The sequence below is a fragment of the Magallana gigas genome, chromosome 6 (assembly GCF_963853765.1).
Source record: "Magallana gigas chromosome 6, xbMagGiga1.1, whole genome shotgun sequence".
NCBI lineage: Eukaryota > Metazoa > Mollusca > Bivalvia > Ostreida > Ostreidae > Magallana > Magallana gigas.
Window position 1 is genome coordinate 50041359 of NC_088858.1, and position 17139 is coordinate 50058497.

The following is a 17139-nucleotide window of genomic DNA, read 5'->3' on the forward strand; positions in this document are numbered from 1 at the left end:
CCCAGAAAATTCGGGAATGCGATTTCGTTTTCTGTTTCTTCGGAATCTGTGCAAGTTTGATGTAATTGTTTTTATCACTCAATATTATTGCTTTCTATACAATCTTTATTTTAAATAAAAATTAAAGTAATTTAATTTAATTTTTTTTTCGGAAACCAACGGACTATATAACTCACTATTTAGACAATTTGTTTTGCTTCCGGTTTGATTTCATAACATTTTTTGACATCAAGAAGTCACGTTTGAAGAATATTTCAGTCTTTGTGCCGGATTGTATTTTTTGTAAGTGCATTTAAATAATTTACGTTTCTGCAAAACCAGCTTTTGAAATTGGTACATTGTACGTTGAAGGAAAAGATTAAACGCAAATATACTTTTAATCTACTGAAAAATAGAAAGAAGGAAAGCATAATTGGAAACCTCAATTTTATTTAGTGAGACGAGAGAAATTTATTAAAGTGAACGTGCAAAAACTATCAAAAAGGTTGGTTTTAATTCAATTGTTTACATGTTTTTTTTAAAGAAGTGCACACATTGTTTTATAATTATCTTAATCACCCTTGAATGGATCCAATTAATGGATCTGATTAGATAGAATGTTCTATCGTTAAAATAACATATGTCCTACAGACCCGGTTTAAAGATAGAATTCGTCCCATATACTCGCTTCGTAGCAAATAAAAAAATTATATCGCTTTATCTGGCCTAAATTTTCATATGATTGGTCTCAAATACCTACAATGTTGCTCTTTTATAATCCCATATTACCACATTAACTGTTTTTGAACGAAATTACTGCCACTTTTAACATCACGTTTGAAAATTCTCTGTTTATGGTCGCCATGTTAATGATAAAATCCGAGACATTTCGAGTGCGATTTCCGACAAAATGGCAGGCAAATTCAAACGTGTATTTTAACAAAATGCCTTGGTACGACTCATTAAATGGATATTTTGTGGATTGAACCAAATATGCATGTTCATAAAGGTTTGTAATGTATAAAAATGTGTTTTTGCCCATGCAGATTATTTTTAACAGACTTAAAATCTACGCGAAGCTGATCCGCATTGTGGCTGCTACATTGCAAGTATACATGTATGGGACGAATTCTTACTGTGACCTGAGCGTAGCCTGGTCACAGTAGGATTATTCTTTCTAGGATCCAATATACATGATATTAGAAGGAATAATCTTACTGTGACCAGGCTACGCCCAGGTTACAGTAAGAATTTGTCCCATATACTTGCAATGTAGCAGCCGCAAAGCAGATCTGCTTCGCATCGATTTTAAGTCTGTTAAAAATAATCTGCAGGTGAAGAACACATTTTTAAATATTACAAACCTATTTGAACATGCATAAGTAGTTAAATCTTCAAAATATTCCATTTTATGGTTCATACCAAGGCATTTTGTTAATAATTATACACGTTTGAATTTGCCTGCCATTTTGTCGGATATCACACTCGGAATGTCTCGGATTTAACATTAACATGGCGCATTGGCGACCATAAACATCGAATTTTTAAATGTGATGTTAAAAGTGGCAGTGATTTTGTGCAAAAGCAGTGATTTTGGTAAAATAAGATTATAAAAGAGCAACATTGTAGGTATTTGAGACTAATCATGTGAAAATTTGGGCGAGATACAGCTTGTTATATTTTTTTATTCGCTACGAAGCGAGTATATGGGATGAATTCTATCTTTAAACTGGGTCCCTAGGACATCTGTCATTTTAATGATAGAACATTATATCTAACATGTTATATGAAAGTCTGCTACTTCATTCATATAACCTTGCCCTAGTCACTGTAGATCATAGCAAGATTAATAACAATGGGCATCATCTTTCAAATTCTAAAATGCCCTAACTTTTTTGTTTAGTTCTACTATTTGCGATCTCTTTTTTATTACTTTAAATTGTGTTACAAAAATCTTTAATATTGCAATTATAGTGACTACAATCATGTGACCATTGAGGATACTGTGCAGATAGTCTCAGAAAATGGCTTCTTATTCACTACTTCGTTCTTTCAACCAACTTGGATGGAAATGCAGGATGGCACCAAACATATACAGTACCTCACAAAGGTCGGTAAACCTTTCGAATTCAAAGCTTGCAATATAGGATTTGCATTCATTTGGTAATTTTTCAATATTTTATAATCCTTTGCTTTTCCAGATATTTGTCAAGCAACAGAACACACTATGAAATTTTAGAAGTCAGTAAGGATGCAACAGATGAAGAAATAAAAGCAGCTTATAAAAGACTGTCAAAAAAGGTAACAATTGATACTGTAATCACTGAATAAACTGGAACTATAGCAATGCACACTGTTACCTAAATGTGATAGTCCAATGGTTTTGTTTTTCAAGTTTACAGATTTTTATTCCATGTATTGGTGTCCTACTTAAAGCTTTTGCTATTAATCTTTTGAGACATTATATTATATTACAGCTGATATGTATGCCATTTAACATACATTGTACAAATATGCTTATTCTTAATTTTTTGTTTGGAAAACAGAATAAATTATTATTTGGGCTACTGGGATTCATTTTCATTAATGATTGCAAAGTGACAAAGTATATGAACATATTCAATATATATTTGTTCAGTTATTAACTTTTGGATTTTTTTCACCAACTTGAAATTAATTGATTTGTACAATTAATCAGAATTATTTCCCTTGAATTAATTTTTTTCTAAAAGTGATCGTACAGTAGATTATAGTTTACTAGGATGAAATGTAGGTAATATTGTAAAGTGTTCTTCTCATGTAAACCAAGTTTAAAAAATTGTTTGTTGCTAAAAGAGATGCTGACTCACTTAATGATATTCATCACAAGCCATTCAATAATGATACAGAACACTAGACTTTTACCCGTGTGTGCACGGGTTGACATTGCATGTGATATCGGGCATTTACAAAATATATACATCGAAACACCGTATATTGTTGCCATTTGCATAACGAAACTTCAAGCCTACAATAATGCTATTAATTTCACTTCACTCTGTTGAGTTGGAATAATCTAACTGTGTCATGGGAAATTCCTTCATCACAGTCAAAATGCCTCCATCGTCGGAACCCACGGGTTTTCTATCCGTTACACTGCAGTGTAACGGATAGAAAATCCGTGGGTTCCGACAATGAAATGCCTCCCATATACCCGTATTATGTAGCAGAAAATTGCTGAATCGCTCCAAAATGATTTTGGAGAAAATTAAGTTGCATTGAATATAACAGTCAAATTGTTCACAAAAACCATTTTGAAGCTGTAAATACATTTCCTCGAAAAGTTTAAATCTATAATTGCAGAATCCAACATATTTCAACAACGTTTTTTACACATCTTGTTAACATTCAAAACTCTCGGGATTTTTTCTAGTAAATGCACTGTCTTAAAGTTATCTCCCGTATTTTCTTTGATGAACATAAAACAATTTCCAATGAAAATTAACACACATTTTTTTTATCGTTTCCAAGTTTATCCATGCTAATATGATATTGTGGAAACATAAAATAATAAAGAGCCTCTAGTGATTTAGCGTGAATGTAATGCGCATGCGCAAGATTATAAAATAAAAAAAAAATTCAGATGATTTCCGGAATTTTTCGAGGAATTTTCGTTGATTTTTAATTAAGGAAGCCTGATTGAGAAAAAATAAAAACAAATTGGTAATCTTCAAGTACCAATGATATTTAAAATATGTAAAACAAAAGACAGCACTCTTCCAATTTATCAGTATTAAAGCTAAAAAATTTGAGTCTATTATTTTAATATAGTAGTATAGATACAGAACATGCTTGTATGAATACTTTTATTTTTATTCCATCTAAGTACAGGTGCAATGTATATTAATCTTTATAAGAACTGTTCATCAATGTTTAAGAACATATTATATCATTAAATATCTTCATCAGATCTCATAGGAGAATTTTCAAGGCAGTCTAGATCAAATAGTTTATCATATCAGCTTTTGTTGAAGTACTTTATTTGAACATGCATACAATTTGACTCATGTCAGACTTCTTATTATGCTATTGCATAGAAGTATTGAAAACCGGGGAGCAGATGGAAGTTCAAATTTTGTTAAGGATGTTCTACATATTGCATTTGTTGTCAGTTTGAACAATTTCCTTACCTCTCGTCTCTAAAATGATGCCAAATAATACTGACTGTAAATGATTTTTTTCTTTTTAGTATCATCCAGACACATCAACAGAAAATGATACCCATGACAAGTTTATAGAAGTAAATCAGGCTTTTCAAACACTCAGTAAACCAATAAGCAGAAGAGATTATGACTTAAAGCTGAAATATGGAACAGAGCAATTTGAGTATAAAACACAAGAGGAGGTCAAGGAGAGACAACCTTCATGGAGAGAAAAACCTTACTGGTGTGTAATGAACACATTCTCGATTGCAATTGTTAAGCTGGTTTATTATATAACATAGTTCCTGTTCCTACATGAGTTAATATATCATTACTTCATGCAACTAGCATGGTACAAATCATTTTTCTGAATGATTATTCTGAATGATGTGGTAAAACTCTTCTTTTTTTTTAAATTCAGTTCCCCTTATATATGTGTTATTCTGGATGAATATTTCATCATTGAAAGGTTAATCATAAATATATTTAAGGAGGCTAGATAGTCATCAAATTGCCCATAAGTTCTATAATAATATTTTTGGTCATAAACTATTTGTTATACCTCAAGCATGAAGTTAAGAGGGCTGCGTGTATTATGTTTTTGACCCACCTGTCAGTCCTGGGGTTTTTTTTAAGTACAACCCCTCTTTAAAACAGGTTTACCAAATTTTGTGAAATTATGTAGGTATTTAAGTCATAATGTGTAGATGTGCAAACTACCATTCAGCAATGTATTGATGTGTATATTTAATACAACGTAATTCTGATTCAATAATTTTTGGGGGAATTTGAGCTCTTTTGAACTTAGAATTTTGGTGGTATATATTTAGATATAGTAATGAACAGTTTGTAAGGCTTAAACAACAACTCCACTTTTAAACTGCTTCACCAAATTTCGTAAAACTGTGTAGGTATTAAGGACATAATGTGTAGATGTGCATATAACCAGGAAATTCCAATTCCATTATTCTGAGAACTCAGCATTTTTATACCCCCCACAAACGAAGTTTGGGGGGGTATATAGGAATCACCTTTTCCGTCCGTCCATCTGTCCGTCCGTCCGTCTGTCCGTCTGTCTGTTCAATTCGTGTCCGGTCCATATCTTTCTTATGGAGAAACATTGGAAGTTCTTACTTCACACAAAGATTGCTTATGACCTAAAGGTGTGTCATGACCTTGACCCAAGGTCATTTGGGCAAGGTCAAGGTCACTGGCAGAAAAAGTGCAAAATTCTTGTCCGGTCCATATCTTTTTAATGGAGAAACATTGGAAGTTCTTACTTCACACAAAGATTCTTTATGACCTAAGGGTGTGTCATGGCCTTGACCTAAGGTCATTTAGGCAAGGTCAAGGTCATTGGCAGAAAAAGTGCAAAATTCGTGTCCAGTCCATATCTTTTTAATGGAAAAACATTGGAAGTTCTTACTTCACACAAAGATTCCTTATGACCTAAGAGTGTGTCATGACCTTGACCAAGGTCATTTGGGCAAGGTCAAGGTCACTGGCAGAAAAAGTGCAAAATTCGGGTCTGGTCCATATCTTTCTTATGGAGAAACCTTGGAAGTTCTTAATTCACATCAAGATTGCTTTAAACCTCATTGTTTAAAAAAAAATCGGGCTCAGTATACCAATAATCCAAAATGTTTATATATTAAATGGCTGCTTGACATGTGGAATTTTGTTTGATTCGAGTCATGTTTGTTAACATAATTTAGGATGCAAATGTCCTCGTGCATTAACAGATAACTTGAACTAAAATGGAATTTAAAGAATAGAAATTACTTTGTGTACTCATATTAGCATTAACAGTTTCAAAAAATAGAGCAGTTGTTATTTATAAAAAAAGGACGGTGAAATAGATTCATCCAATATTTTCTATAATAGAAAAAATGCCAGTTATGATTTTTTCTTAGCGGGGGGTATCAATTGTGAGCTTGCTCACAGTACCTCTAGTTTAATTTAGAATTTTTTTGTTGTTAAAGACTTAAAGCAATATGAGCTGTTTTCACATCTATTTTAGAACTTTATTTTGCTGCAAAAACTTGCTAGTATGCTAAGTCTGTATGTAACTTAAACTTTTATGATAAATAAGATTTGAAAAAATCATTAATTTTTGTCAGAAGAAAGACTTCTCTTCTAAGGAATATATAGCAGTTCAATTTTTGTACAGGATGACAATAATTCAATTTTGCTTCAATTAAGGCTTCTTAACGGCTTTTCCCACAAAAATAAGGCTTACAGAAATTAAAAACCATGATATGTTTGTAAGTTAAGTAGAAAATAACATTTTAATAAAAAAAAAATTCAGCATGAAAATTGCAGCTCATATTGCTGTAAGTACAGATTTCCACACTTGCTGGGAGTTTTGATGATTGGTAGGAGTTATGACTATTGTAAAATCAACTTAGTTATTTTATGTATTTAATACATATCTCGCCATTCATGATGTGTAGGAGTAATGAGGGAGTGTGGGGTATGTGAGCTTGCTCATTTTTCCTCTCGTTTTGTATGGAATAATAAACGACTGACTTTACGGGATACTTAAATAACATCTGTTTGTTTTCACATCTATTTTAGGGAAAGAACGAAGGAGGAGGATAAAGAATTTCGGGAGTGGTATTATAAGGAGTTTGGTATGGGGAGTCCCCACTCTCCTAATGTACCTGACCCCTTCTGGTTCCTGACCGGTAAACAGGCTATCCTATTGGCTGTAACGCTTGGCTTCTGTTTACAGTATGCAAGATGGAGGTAAGTCAGAAACTGGAATTACCCTCCAAATTAAAATAATTCCAATTTAACTTGCAAGTAACTTCATCATACAGTGGTTAATGATGTGTTGCAGGTGGTTAAAAACTCGGACAGACTTGATAGATTCTCAACACAGTAATAGAATGCAAAAAATGGAAAAGGAAAATCAAGACCAATTGGAATGGTAAATTTTGATTAACAAATTACAGTGATAAATGTGAAAACAAAATTATGAGTGAGAGTGGTGTTGGGGGTGTGTCCTTTATTGGAAGTATTAAAGTGAACCAGTCAGTCTATTTGGTGATAGAGAGTTAAGATTATCACTTGTAAATTGGACAGTGTTTCTACTGTAAATACTTTTGTTATATCATTTCTTCCTGATGAAATCATTTCTATTCAGTATAAAATCAACATCCTGTATTACAATGTAGATTGCAGGAAATGTATGAACTTAATAGCTAGTAATGTTTTGTTTTTCTCCCAAGTTTTGAGTGGGAGGATTATAAAGGCCAGTAAGTACATGCATGAATGTACTTTTTTGGTGGTAAAAGGAATATTTTGAAACCACAGAGAAAAATCAGCAACAAATGATTTATATAAGAGACCCACCTACTCCAATGGTATTTAGGAACAGTCTCTATGTCTCCACTGCGAGAACCTTCTCATCGCTTTGATAGGACCCAACAAATGTCCCTTTCAAATTTTTATTGTTTGTTGTTTTTTTTTTTTAACAAACAAGGTCATTTATTTATGTTGAAAGTGTTTAACAGGCATATTTATTAACTTTTGTTTCCAATTTTCATCATCCAAGATATTTTTAAGCTCCGGTTGAATTAATTTCAATTACTTTACCCTCTCTTTTAAGCAGTTTTTCTGATATTATTCCTAATTAATTTGGTAGCTATTTTAATATTTCATATATGCAAATGTTAATCAACATTTCTTATACAAGTACTGACCGTACAGTTTTTCTGTTCGTTGAGCAGTTCAAGCCTGAGCAGATCAGGACATGCGTAAAAAATTTTAACCAGAAAATTCTCACTAAATGAACTGAAAATAAACACCCTATCCCCATTTGCTGATAATTAATTAGGGTCCTTTTATGCATAAAAATGCAATCATCAATTCAAATTACCTGGTAAATCATAAATATGAACATAAACTTTACATATTCTGATTTAATGTCACCAGTGCTACGGATTAGATTCGATCCTTGGGATTTTTATAAGTTAATTTTGACATGAGGATAGTCCATAAATACTCTAACATGATGATTATTGTTTTTTGACAGAAGACATTTTAGTAAAACACTGGTGTCTGTCCACCAATCGAAAGGTGGTTCAACTGACACGTTTCAATTAAACTGGTTCACCAAGGCCACAGGTAGATGTAATCAATCATTTTGAAATTTTAGAGCCATTGGCAGACCCGTAGCTAGCTTGTCACTTAGACCTGTAAATTTAGAGGCATGAGGACATATAATGAGCTGTAAACAAGTTGGAGTGACATTTTTTATAACCTCACTTACAGATTCAATATTTTTTTCAGTCCAGAATTAGTGCTAAGTGTAATGTATTTGTTCCTTGGGGTTGAGATTTCCTCATTCTTCTAAGTCATGACTTTTATTCTGGTTTCATGAGAACTTGATGATTTAGAGTTTTGTTTGGCCCTCAGAAGGACAGTTAATTTAAAGACATAGTGAACATTTAAAATGGTTGGTTAAAGGATATGCAAACTCTGATTTGCTGATGCATCCTAGTAGTAAACAGTATAGATATCAACTCAGAAGTCACATATTACTTTATTTTTATATACCAAACTGGAATATATACACATGTACTTCAGCAAGTAGAATGGTTGATTTGGGTCATTGTCATATACATATAATATACTTTTCCCCCAATTAGTCAAATTAACATAGGAATTTATGATTGATTAGATTCCCTGTAATTTTTTTCTGTGTATTTAAAAGAAATGTAAATTCATTAATAATGCATTGCAAAAAATGTGATTTTCCTGTTGCAAAACTGTGTTTTCTGAAAACTATTATGCATTGCAAATATAAAAACGAACTACTTAATGTTTTGTAAACTAAATTATAAACTAAACCTCTAAATTTATTTATGTTACATAATGTCCAAATTAAAGTAACTGTCCTGTTGGGTGAGTTTCCAATTATTAGAAACAGGTCTATATTCTAATGATATTTCAACTCTGTGACCTCCAATACAACTCTGTGATTCATACTCATGAAGGTCGCGACATAAGATTCCATGCCAAACTCTACAGGTCAATCTTTAGTGGGTGTTTCTGTTAGATAACAACACAGGTAGTACAGAATGTGTAAATTACACCACAGAAATCAAAAGGTATAACTATCAAAGACCTTATTGTTTAAAGTTTGATTTTTAAAAATATTACGGTATTGCTGAGCATGCAGCAAATGAAACTATTTAATGCATTTTTCACTTAATTTAATTGTGTACATACATTGAATACTAAATTGAAAAGGGATATAATATTGTTTAGTTCTATAAAACAAAAGCATTTACCCGGTATGTGCATGTTCAGACACACTGTCCGTGATTTTGTAGAGAGTGCTTTTAATTCACGTATGTGAGTTACAAAAGATGGACAGGTTCAGAGTCTTTTTCACCCTGTTTTCGTAGTTATCTATAGTTATTTAACATTTTACAGCATAGAGTATTTGGATATTCTTACCAAATTTTGCTATATCAACAAATGTCATTTTGAAAAATTTGAAATGTGACAGATTTTGCTATTAACAGGGGAATTCTATTTCTGTTCTTAAAAAAAAATGAAGCAGCCTTTTGAAAAAAAAAAAAACTGAGACAGAATTTTATAAAACCTGTATTTCAAAAAAAATAATTATTGAGTAAACTAATCTATTTCAACTCAGCTAATGTATATTAATATTATCTAAGTTATTAGTTTTTACTGATATGTTCATTAATCAACATTTGGCATTAAAAGAACAGTACAATTATTTCCATGTTGTGGGTGTTCATTTTTGGTATTCCCATCTAGTGTTGAACTGTGACCTACTGTTGAACTTCGATATTTCGAACACTGATGGATATCTCGAACACTGATGGATATCTCGAACACTGATCGATATCTCGAACATTGATCAGTATCTCAAATACAATGAATGTGTTGAAACAATTTATAAGTAGTATTTTTAAAGTATTTTACCCTCGATATCTTGAGTACTCGGATATCTCGAAGTTTTTAAACAGTCCCATCTAGTTGGAGACAGCAAAGTTTGACTGTACTATTAATAGTCTCTCACTCAGGACTGGTAGTTATTTTTGTGTTGAAATTGATTATCATACCTTGGTCATGTTTTGCAATTTAAGCCATAATGACAGTACATGGGTTTTTTTTTACAGTGTAATCATCAAATTTAAAAGAAGCATTTTTAATTTCTTTTATAGGATGCAGAGAGAAAAAGAAAATTTTGCCAACATGGTAGATAAAGAACTTGAAAAGAATAATGAAACAAACCTACAAACTTTACTTCACAAAAAAGAAAGTGTGTCAGTTCTCAATAGAAATGAAGGGGTAGCCATTCCAAATGTGACACCAGCCTAGCGATCAGGGATAAATTTATCTTAGGGATGTTCTTTGTTATAAAGGAATACTAGACAATCCAATGATATTATTTTAACATTATAGTGTGCTCAGTTGAAATGTCGAGAATGAGAGCCAGTTGATTTTTTAATTAAAATGAATTTTTATTTTTGTGTTGACTTTTGATTATTTTTCATTGGATTATTTATCCTGCTGGTTGTGTTTGCATTTTAAGCTCTTTATTTCTTAAATTCAATACATTATCATAATTAATCAGAAAATAATGATGAGTGGATGAAGGAATCAAACTTCCCAAACTATTTTGATATTTAAATGTTATTTTATTATTCTTCAACGAGGTTGGATAACTCTTTATTTTGGGAAATGTTAGTGAACATCAGAGTGTTAGGTTTTGTGCAGGTTCAACCCTTCAGTTATATTGCACAATTTTAAAACAATGCTTTATTTTCCCATTTTTTTCCCCATTTTTATTCGGCCGTTAGATCTTCTTTTTTTTTTAATTTGACCCTTTGTTGTATAAAAATAGAATCAAAATAGATACTACGCTATCCAGAAGTTTTACAGTTGTATCATTAAGGTTGTTTGGGTCACCTCCTTATTTTTGCGTACATGTACTTCCTATCGAAACAAACAATACAATTAATTAAGTATGATTTCATATCCGTTTTCTTTTCCAAAACAACAAATCTCTAAGTCACGAATTTGAATCGCGCTTGGGATTTTACATGTATCATTTTTACCTTTCCCAAAAAAATTTAAAACATACTTTTTGGTCAAATATTCTAAAATTTGAAAACTCTAACACGGTGGGAGTATTTATTTATATATGTACTTTTATCCTCAGTGATGTCGTCAGGTGTCCACTACCAGCCTAATATTCGCATTATGCACTTGTAGCTATTAGAAATTCTTTGAATCAAGGATACGTTGATACTTGATGTGTTTTATTTTACTCGTAATAAAAAATATGTTTCCATTTAATTAAATATATTTATAAACGTGTATTATTAGATAGGAGTTAATTTTTTTTATTACGAGAAAACTATATTATGCCCGGTCCCTGTGGGTTGTGCAATGTTACTTTATTGCAAAGTTCCAAAATATCAAAATTTTAAAAGAAAAATAAAACAGTTGCAGCGAAGACTAATTGACTTAATAAAAAATGTGAAATCGTCGCTTGAGAACCATAATGTTGTATGTGCCATTTTTGAAAAAAAAATGAGTTCTATACATCACTGTTATCCTTACAATTAGCTCTTTCTTAACACAATACAAAGTTATGGAGAAAATGATCAAATACAAAGGTATAAACAATTCTTTTCTGTTCTATCTCCAAAACCCTTAAATTGATCAGAACCAAAATGTTCTATGTCCATTGACCAATGGCATTTTGTCTTGACCACATGTGGCTATGTGTTTTCAATGCAGATGGACGACAACAAGATTGGGTCAGTATAATTCTATTATTTTTAATGTTTTTTTCATTGTTTATCATAATTCTTATAATATTATGACACAGGAAGAGTATCAGCGTTAAATAATATTCACATAATGTTCAAAATACCAATAAAAAGCAGTATTAACAGGCAACAAACTTCCAAATGGAGATAGAACATTCTGATTTTAAACATATTTATCTTTTGTTAGAAATTAGAACATTAAACCAATATTGTTATGCTTTTTCATTTTTATTGATTTGAAGCAAATGTGGGATTTTTAAAACAATTTCTGATATAACTTAATAAATTTATGTATTTCTGTTATAGGTTAAAGTTGACGGAACTCCCAGACAACATATTAGTGTCTATTTTCAAATTATTTGATCTACAATTTTTACTCCAAGTAGTCAATAGAACATGTAAGCGGCTACATTCACTTATTGAAGAGAATTCAATACTGTGGCGTTTCTTTGAATTTGACATAGAACTTGCTGTAAAATCATCGGATCTTGAAAGAATTTTGCAACATTCGAGCTGCTTCAGAAGATTTTTATTACCACGCTCCAATTTTGAAATCCAGATTCCAAACACAATTATTGAGGGTTCCTTGGAGAGGTGTAGGTACTTATATTGGTTGGATCTATCTGACAGTACAATTACTTCGCTCTCATTCCTTCGGAAGACCCAAGAACTAGAGGTGTTAGACTTAACAGGCTGCAAACTTCTGCATGACAGTGAATTTCTTGAAATTCATAACTGCACAAAATTGGACCACCTATTCTTATCATTTACAAATATAACGCCATATACATTTGTTGCAGTAGCATCAAAACAGAATCTTATTACTCTGGATGGGTGTGGAATAGAGTTGAATGTGTCACAGTGTAAAACGATTCTAAAAGAAAATTGCAGACATCTTCAGTACTTTTCGTTATATCTAGCTGCTTCAGTTAACCATTATTTGTTTGAAAGCGAGATTACATCAGTTTTTTGTGACTGTCAATTTAACATTTACAAAATATGAATGTTGAAGAAGCTTTGATGTTGCTTGATCGCTTATGTGAAAATGACAACTCAAGCAATCAGACCTACGAAGTTGACCCTGTCATAGCTTTGTCTTCTGATGCCACATTATCTCTAAGCAACTTGAATTCAAATCCAGATAAGCAAACAAAAGATTTTAATTCTGATAGTCACATTGAAAGTACTATTGATAGCAACAACAATTCGTTTAACATCGAGGAGCCTGAAAACTTATTTGAAAGTCTTGAAGAAGAAAGCTCTATTGAAGATCCCAACGATCCAGACTTTAACATAAATGAGGAGAATGGCGATTCATCAGATGGAGAGGCCAATAATTTGGATGCATTTGAGGCGTCAACAGCCACTGAGGAAGAATTTGAGGCGTCAACAGCCACTGAGGAAGAAAGCCTTTCAGAAAATGTTCAGTCAGAAGACACCACTAGGGATGATACTGAAGAAAATACTCTAATTGGTGATAGCAGTTCAGGAGAGGATATAGGTGCAAGAAAAAGCAGAAAGCGGACACGAAACGAAGATCAATGGAAAAAGAATATAAGAAAGAGACAACGTCAATCAGGGAAAGAATACAAGGACTCAAAAGGAAATATCCAGCGAAAAAGAGAAATAAAGAACAGAAAAGATTGTAATGGAAAATGCAAATTTCGATGTAGCTTAAACATTACATCCGAGGAAAGGGATGTTATATTCACCAAGTTTTGGAATTTATCAGATGATGGAAAGAATGCATTTTATGCCAAAACAACAGAGCGGACGGTGAAAGAACGTGTGAGAACTACAGCTGCTAAATCGAGACGCAAGTACTCATATAGATACTTTTTTGTAAAGGGGGAGGAAAAAGTTAGAGTTTGTAAGGAATTTTACTTAAGTTCCATTGACATAAGTCAAAGAAGAATTGAGTGGTTTCATGACAAGGCAGCTAGAAATGAGTTCACAGACAAAAGAGGTAAACACACAAAATCACGAACTACAGATGATGCACGGACCTTTATAAGAGAGCATATTGAGTCCTTCCCTAGGATGCCATCTCATTACTGTAGAGCATCTTCTTCAAAGGAATACCTTGCTTCAGATCTTAATTTGTCTAAAATGTATAATCTCTACGTTGAGAAGTGTGCTGAGAATGATGTTGTACCTGTGAAGTCTCACATGTATTGCAATATCTTTAATACAGAATTTAACCTAGGCTTCCATGTACCAAAAAAAGATAGGTGTGATCAGTGTATGGAGTATCAGGCGGAAACAAATGCGAACAAGGTTACAAGAACATTGCAAGAAAAGTTCGATGCGCTTCAAAAAGATAAATCTGAAACACGTGAAGAACGAGAAAGTGACAGAAAATCAACTATCAAAACAGAGGCCATCCTTTGTTTTGATTTGCAGAATGTCCTGACTTGTCCGAGAGCAAATGTTTCTAATTTTTTCTACAAGCGAAAACTGAATGTTTTCAATTTAACTGCCCATTGTTCATTAGATAAAAAAGCATATAATGCAATATGGGTAGAATGCATTGCCGGTAGAGGCGCAAATGAAATTGCAAGTGCCCTCCAAGTTATCCTTAGTGCTGTCTTGAAGGACCATCCACAAGTCAACTCGATAATTCTGTGGTCTGATTCCTGTGTCCCACAGAATCGTAATTCTGTGATGTCTCTAGCCTTAAAGACCTTTATGTCCCAAAACACTAGCATAAATAAGATAGCTCAAAAGTTCTGTACACCTGGACACTCTTCCATCCAGGAAGTTGACAACATTCACAGTCACCTGGAAAAAGGCCTCCGAATATCTGAAATTTACAGTCCTGTTTCTTTGCTACGAGTTTTAAGAAATATCAGGCCTAAGCACTCAAAGGTCATACAATTACAAAAATCCCACTTCTACAATTTTCAGAGAGTTTCATCAACTTTGAAATTTAGTAACGTGCCATATTCAAAAGTAAAGCATATCCAGTATGTATCAGGGAAGCCTTTTCATGTGCAGTTCAAAATGTCCTTTGCAGACATAGAGTTTACAGATGTTTCCATAAGAAGTCAGACTACGAGAAGCAAGGACCCATGTCCAAACATTTATCTTCCTTTGCCAAAGAATATCTCAAAGTCTCCTGTTCTTTCCAAAGAAAAGAAACATGATTTCAAATCTATGTTAAGATTCATGCCCCTTCAAGACCGTGAATTCTTTGAGGTATTTTGCCATTTGAAAAGGAAGTAATAGCTACCTACTTATATTTCAAGCAGAAAAACATTGAATTGTTCCTACGTAGAAATTAGTTATGAGAAAATGTTGCATTTTTGAATTTCTAGCATTTTGAGTTTTGCAATTTTGCATCATTTAGATGTTCAAACTTATGTTTAATGTTGAGAAAAGCAACTCATTGTTCTGAGCATTACTATTAAAGTAGAACAAAACATTGTTGTGGTTCTTTTTCAATTATTTTTGCATCCATATTATCCCCCCCCCCCCCCGACTTTAAAAAAAAAAATAGAAAACTAAGCTATATAACCTAACTGCATACCATTCTCCAGTTATGAAAATATATTGGTTTCTTAAAAATAAAAGTATCATTTATTAATTAGTCACTTTTTATTTTCATATAATATGGTGTATCTCCAAATGTATTTTTTATTTTGATATAATACATAAAACCAATTTGTGCTATTTCCAAATACAATATAACTATCAATAGATATGCAAAAAGGTTATGTAACAGTGTTCTATATCCAAATGAACAACGTCGAATTTGATATTTTTGGAACCCTTACAGCCAATTACAGTGTCTATTTTAACAGAAATAACTCCCACAAATATAAATGTTAAAGGTTTAATTCAATTGGACATATGCATTAAAAGATATAGGGTCTCAAACTTTGAGTTCAATTTTCTCAAAATCAACTTTTTGGTGATAGAACAATATGGTTCTCATGCGACGAAATGTTGACCATCTTTTCTTTCTTAATCAACTTGTTGTGACCGAATTAAAAGTGATACAATAAGTACAATTAAACTTTCCCTCAACGAGTGCTTTAATTTATCAAAAAATGTAAACATAGTTGGGAATGATAGTACTATTAATGACATAATTAATCATTATTACGAGAATTTTTTAACGATGTTTGTTGAATAAATAATAGAAAAGTGCAAACCCAAAACTTAAATATTTAAAGAATGTTTTTTACATCAAGGATAATAAACTGCGGACATGTAATGAATTGTTAAAATTCATCATTTGCGGTACATATTAATGTGCCTTAAAATGCACATTGGCGCCATGACAGAGTTATACATGCATGGCATCTCTCTGGTGGTAGAGACTTCCGGAATGGAATAGTTGCATCACGTGACGTTATGTAATTGTTCTTTTAAAAAATTATAATTTATTTTAATTTTGATATACAGTGACCTCGTAAACTTCAATACAACACGAATATGACTACCAGGTGTAAAGTTCGACTTTCTGTCTTTGCAATGAGTATATTGATAATGCACAGAAGCAAAGGTGATTTAGTGGTGCCCGAAACAGCTCTGCAATGCGTTAGGAAAAACTGCAACGCCGTCGAACTAACGTAACTCTATGTCGATATTGCACAATAACGCGCATGCACCCCCAAATTTAAAGATTTTAAATTTTTTTTTTTTTGCTTAAACACATGAAAAAACAAACCCAGTGCAGATGGGTATATATAGTCAGACTATGATTTTGTATTTGAAATGAGTGATTACAGCATCATTGAAGGATTAAAAATTGATCAATGATTTCAATGTCACTAAACATTTTGTGGGCAATTAATATCCTATGGAATCCATTAGCTTGTAGGCATACAATAAATAAATGTCAATGTCAAGGGAAACAGTGCAAATTATTGAATTGTAGTTGTTTAACAGTTGGCACAACTTAATAATGATGATGTATAGACACCGATACTTTTTATAATCCTTTAATCGATAAACTTTATTCTAATGACGATTAGTCTTTCCAAGGAACAAGGATTTTGACAATCCGGGAAAATAATTGGTCTGTTAAAGTGAAACGTCCAGCTAAGATAGAACCAACTTTGGCCACCCTAAAAGCAATGGCCGCTGTACATTGCTCCTTCTCTCGAACTGGCACGCACATGGATTACATCACTTCCGTGTGTGGGAAC

General features: G+C 32.4%; 2 protein-coding genes across 3 annotated transcripts; both read left to right on the forward strand.

Annotated features, from left to right (window-relative positions):
• The first annotated feature begins 165 nt into the window (after positions 1-165).
• On the forward strand, positions 166-10673 carry LOC105326857 (uncharacterized). 2 transcript variants are annotated; one of them, XM_066086460.1, is made up of 8 exons: positions 203-282; positions 436-484; positions 1954-2089; positions 2181-2280; positions 4208-4404; positions 6738-6908; positions 7003-7092; positions 10367-10673. In XM_066086460.1, exons 3-8 carry the CDS (start codon positions 2004-2006, stop codon positions 10521-10523), a joined length of 801 nt encoding a protein of 266 aa, XP_065942532.1. In that variant the 5' UTR covers positions 203-282; positions 436-484; positions 1954-2003; the 3' UTR covers positions 10524-10673. The 2 variants fall into 2 exon arrangements, with proteins under 2 accessions (XP_011425382.1, XP_065942532.1); XM_011427080.4 differs by lacking the exon at positions 436-484 and having other exon boundaries at positions 166-282.
• A 2297-nt stretch (positions 10674-12970) lies between these two features.
• LOC117685321 (DNA ligase 1-like) lies at positions 12971-15375 on the forward strand. Its single transcript, XM_066088762.1, has one exon. It carries the CDS (start codon positions 12983-12985, stop codon positions 15206-15208), a length of 2226 nt encoding a protein of 741 aa, XP_065944834.1. The 5' UTR covers positions 12971-12982; the 3' UTR covers positions 15209-15375.
• The last annotated feature ends 1764 nt before the right edge of the window (positions 15376-17139 follow it).

What these genes read in the sequence shown, in the direction of transcription:
- LOC117685321 (XM_066088762.1), top strand. Translation starts at nt 12,983, where the DNA reads ATGAATGTTGAAGAAGCTTTGATGTTGCTTGATCGCTTATGTGAAAAT.
- LOC105326857 (XM_011427080.4), top strand. Translation starts at nt 2,004, where the DNA reads ATGGCTTCTTATTCACTACTTCGTTCTTTCAACCAACTTGGATGGAAA. An exon ending in ATATACAGTACCTCACAAAG is followed by an intron (nt 2,090 to 2,180) that starts GTCGGTAAACCT and finishes TTGCTTTTCCAG; the next exon opens with ATATTTGTCAAGCAACAGAA. An exon ending in TGGAGAGAAAAACCTTACTG is followed by an intron (nt 4,405 to 6,737) that starts GTGTGTAATGAA and finishes CATCTATTTTAG; the next exon opens with GGAAAGAACGAAGGAGGAGG.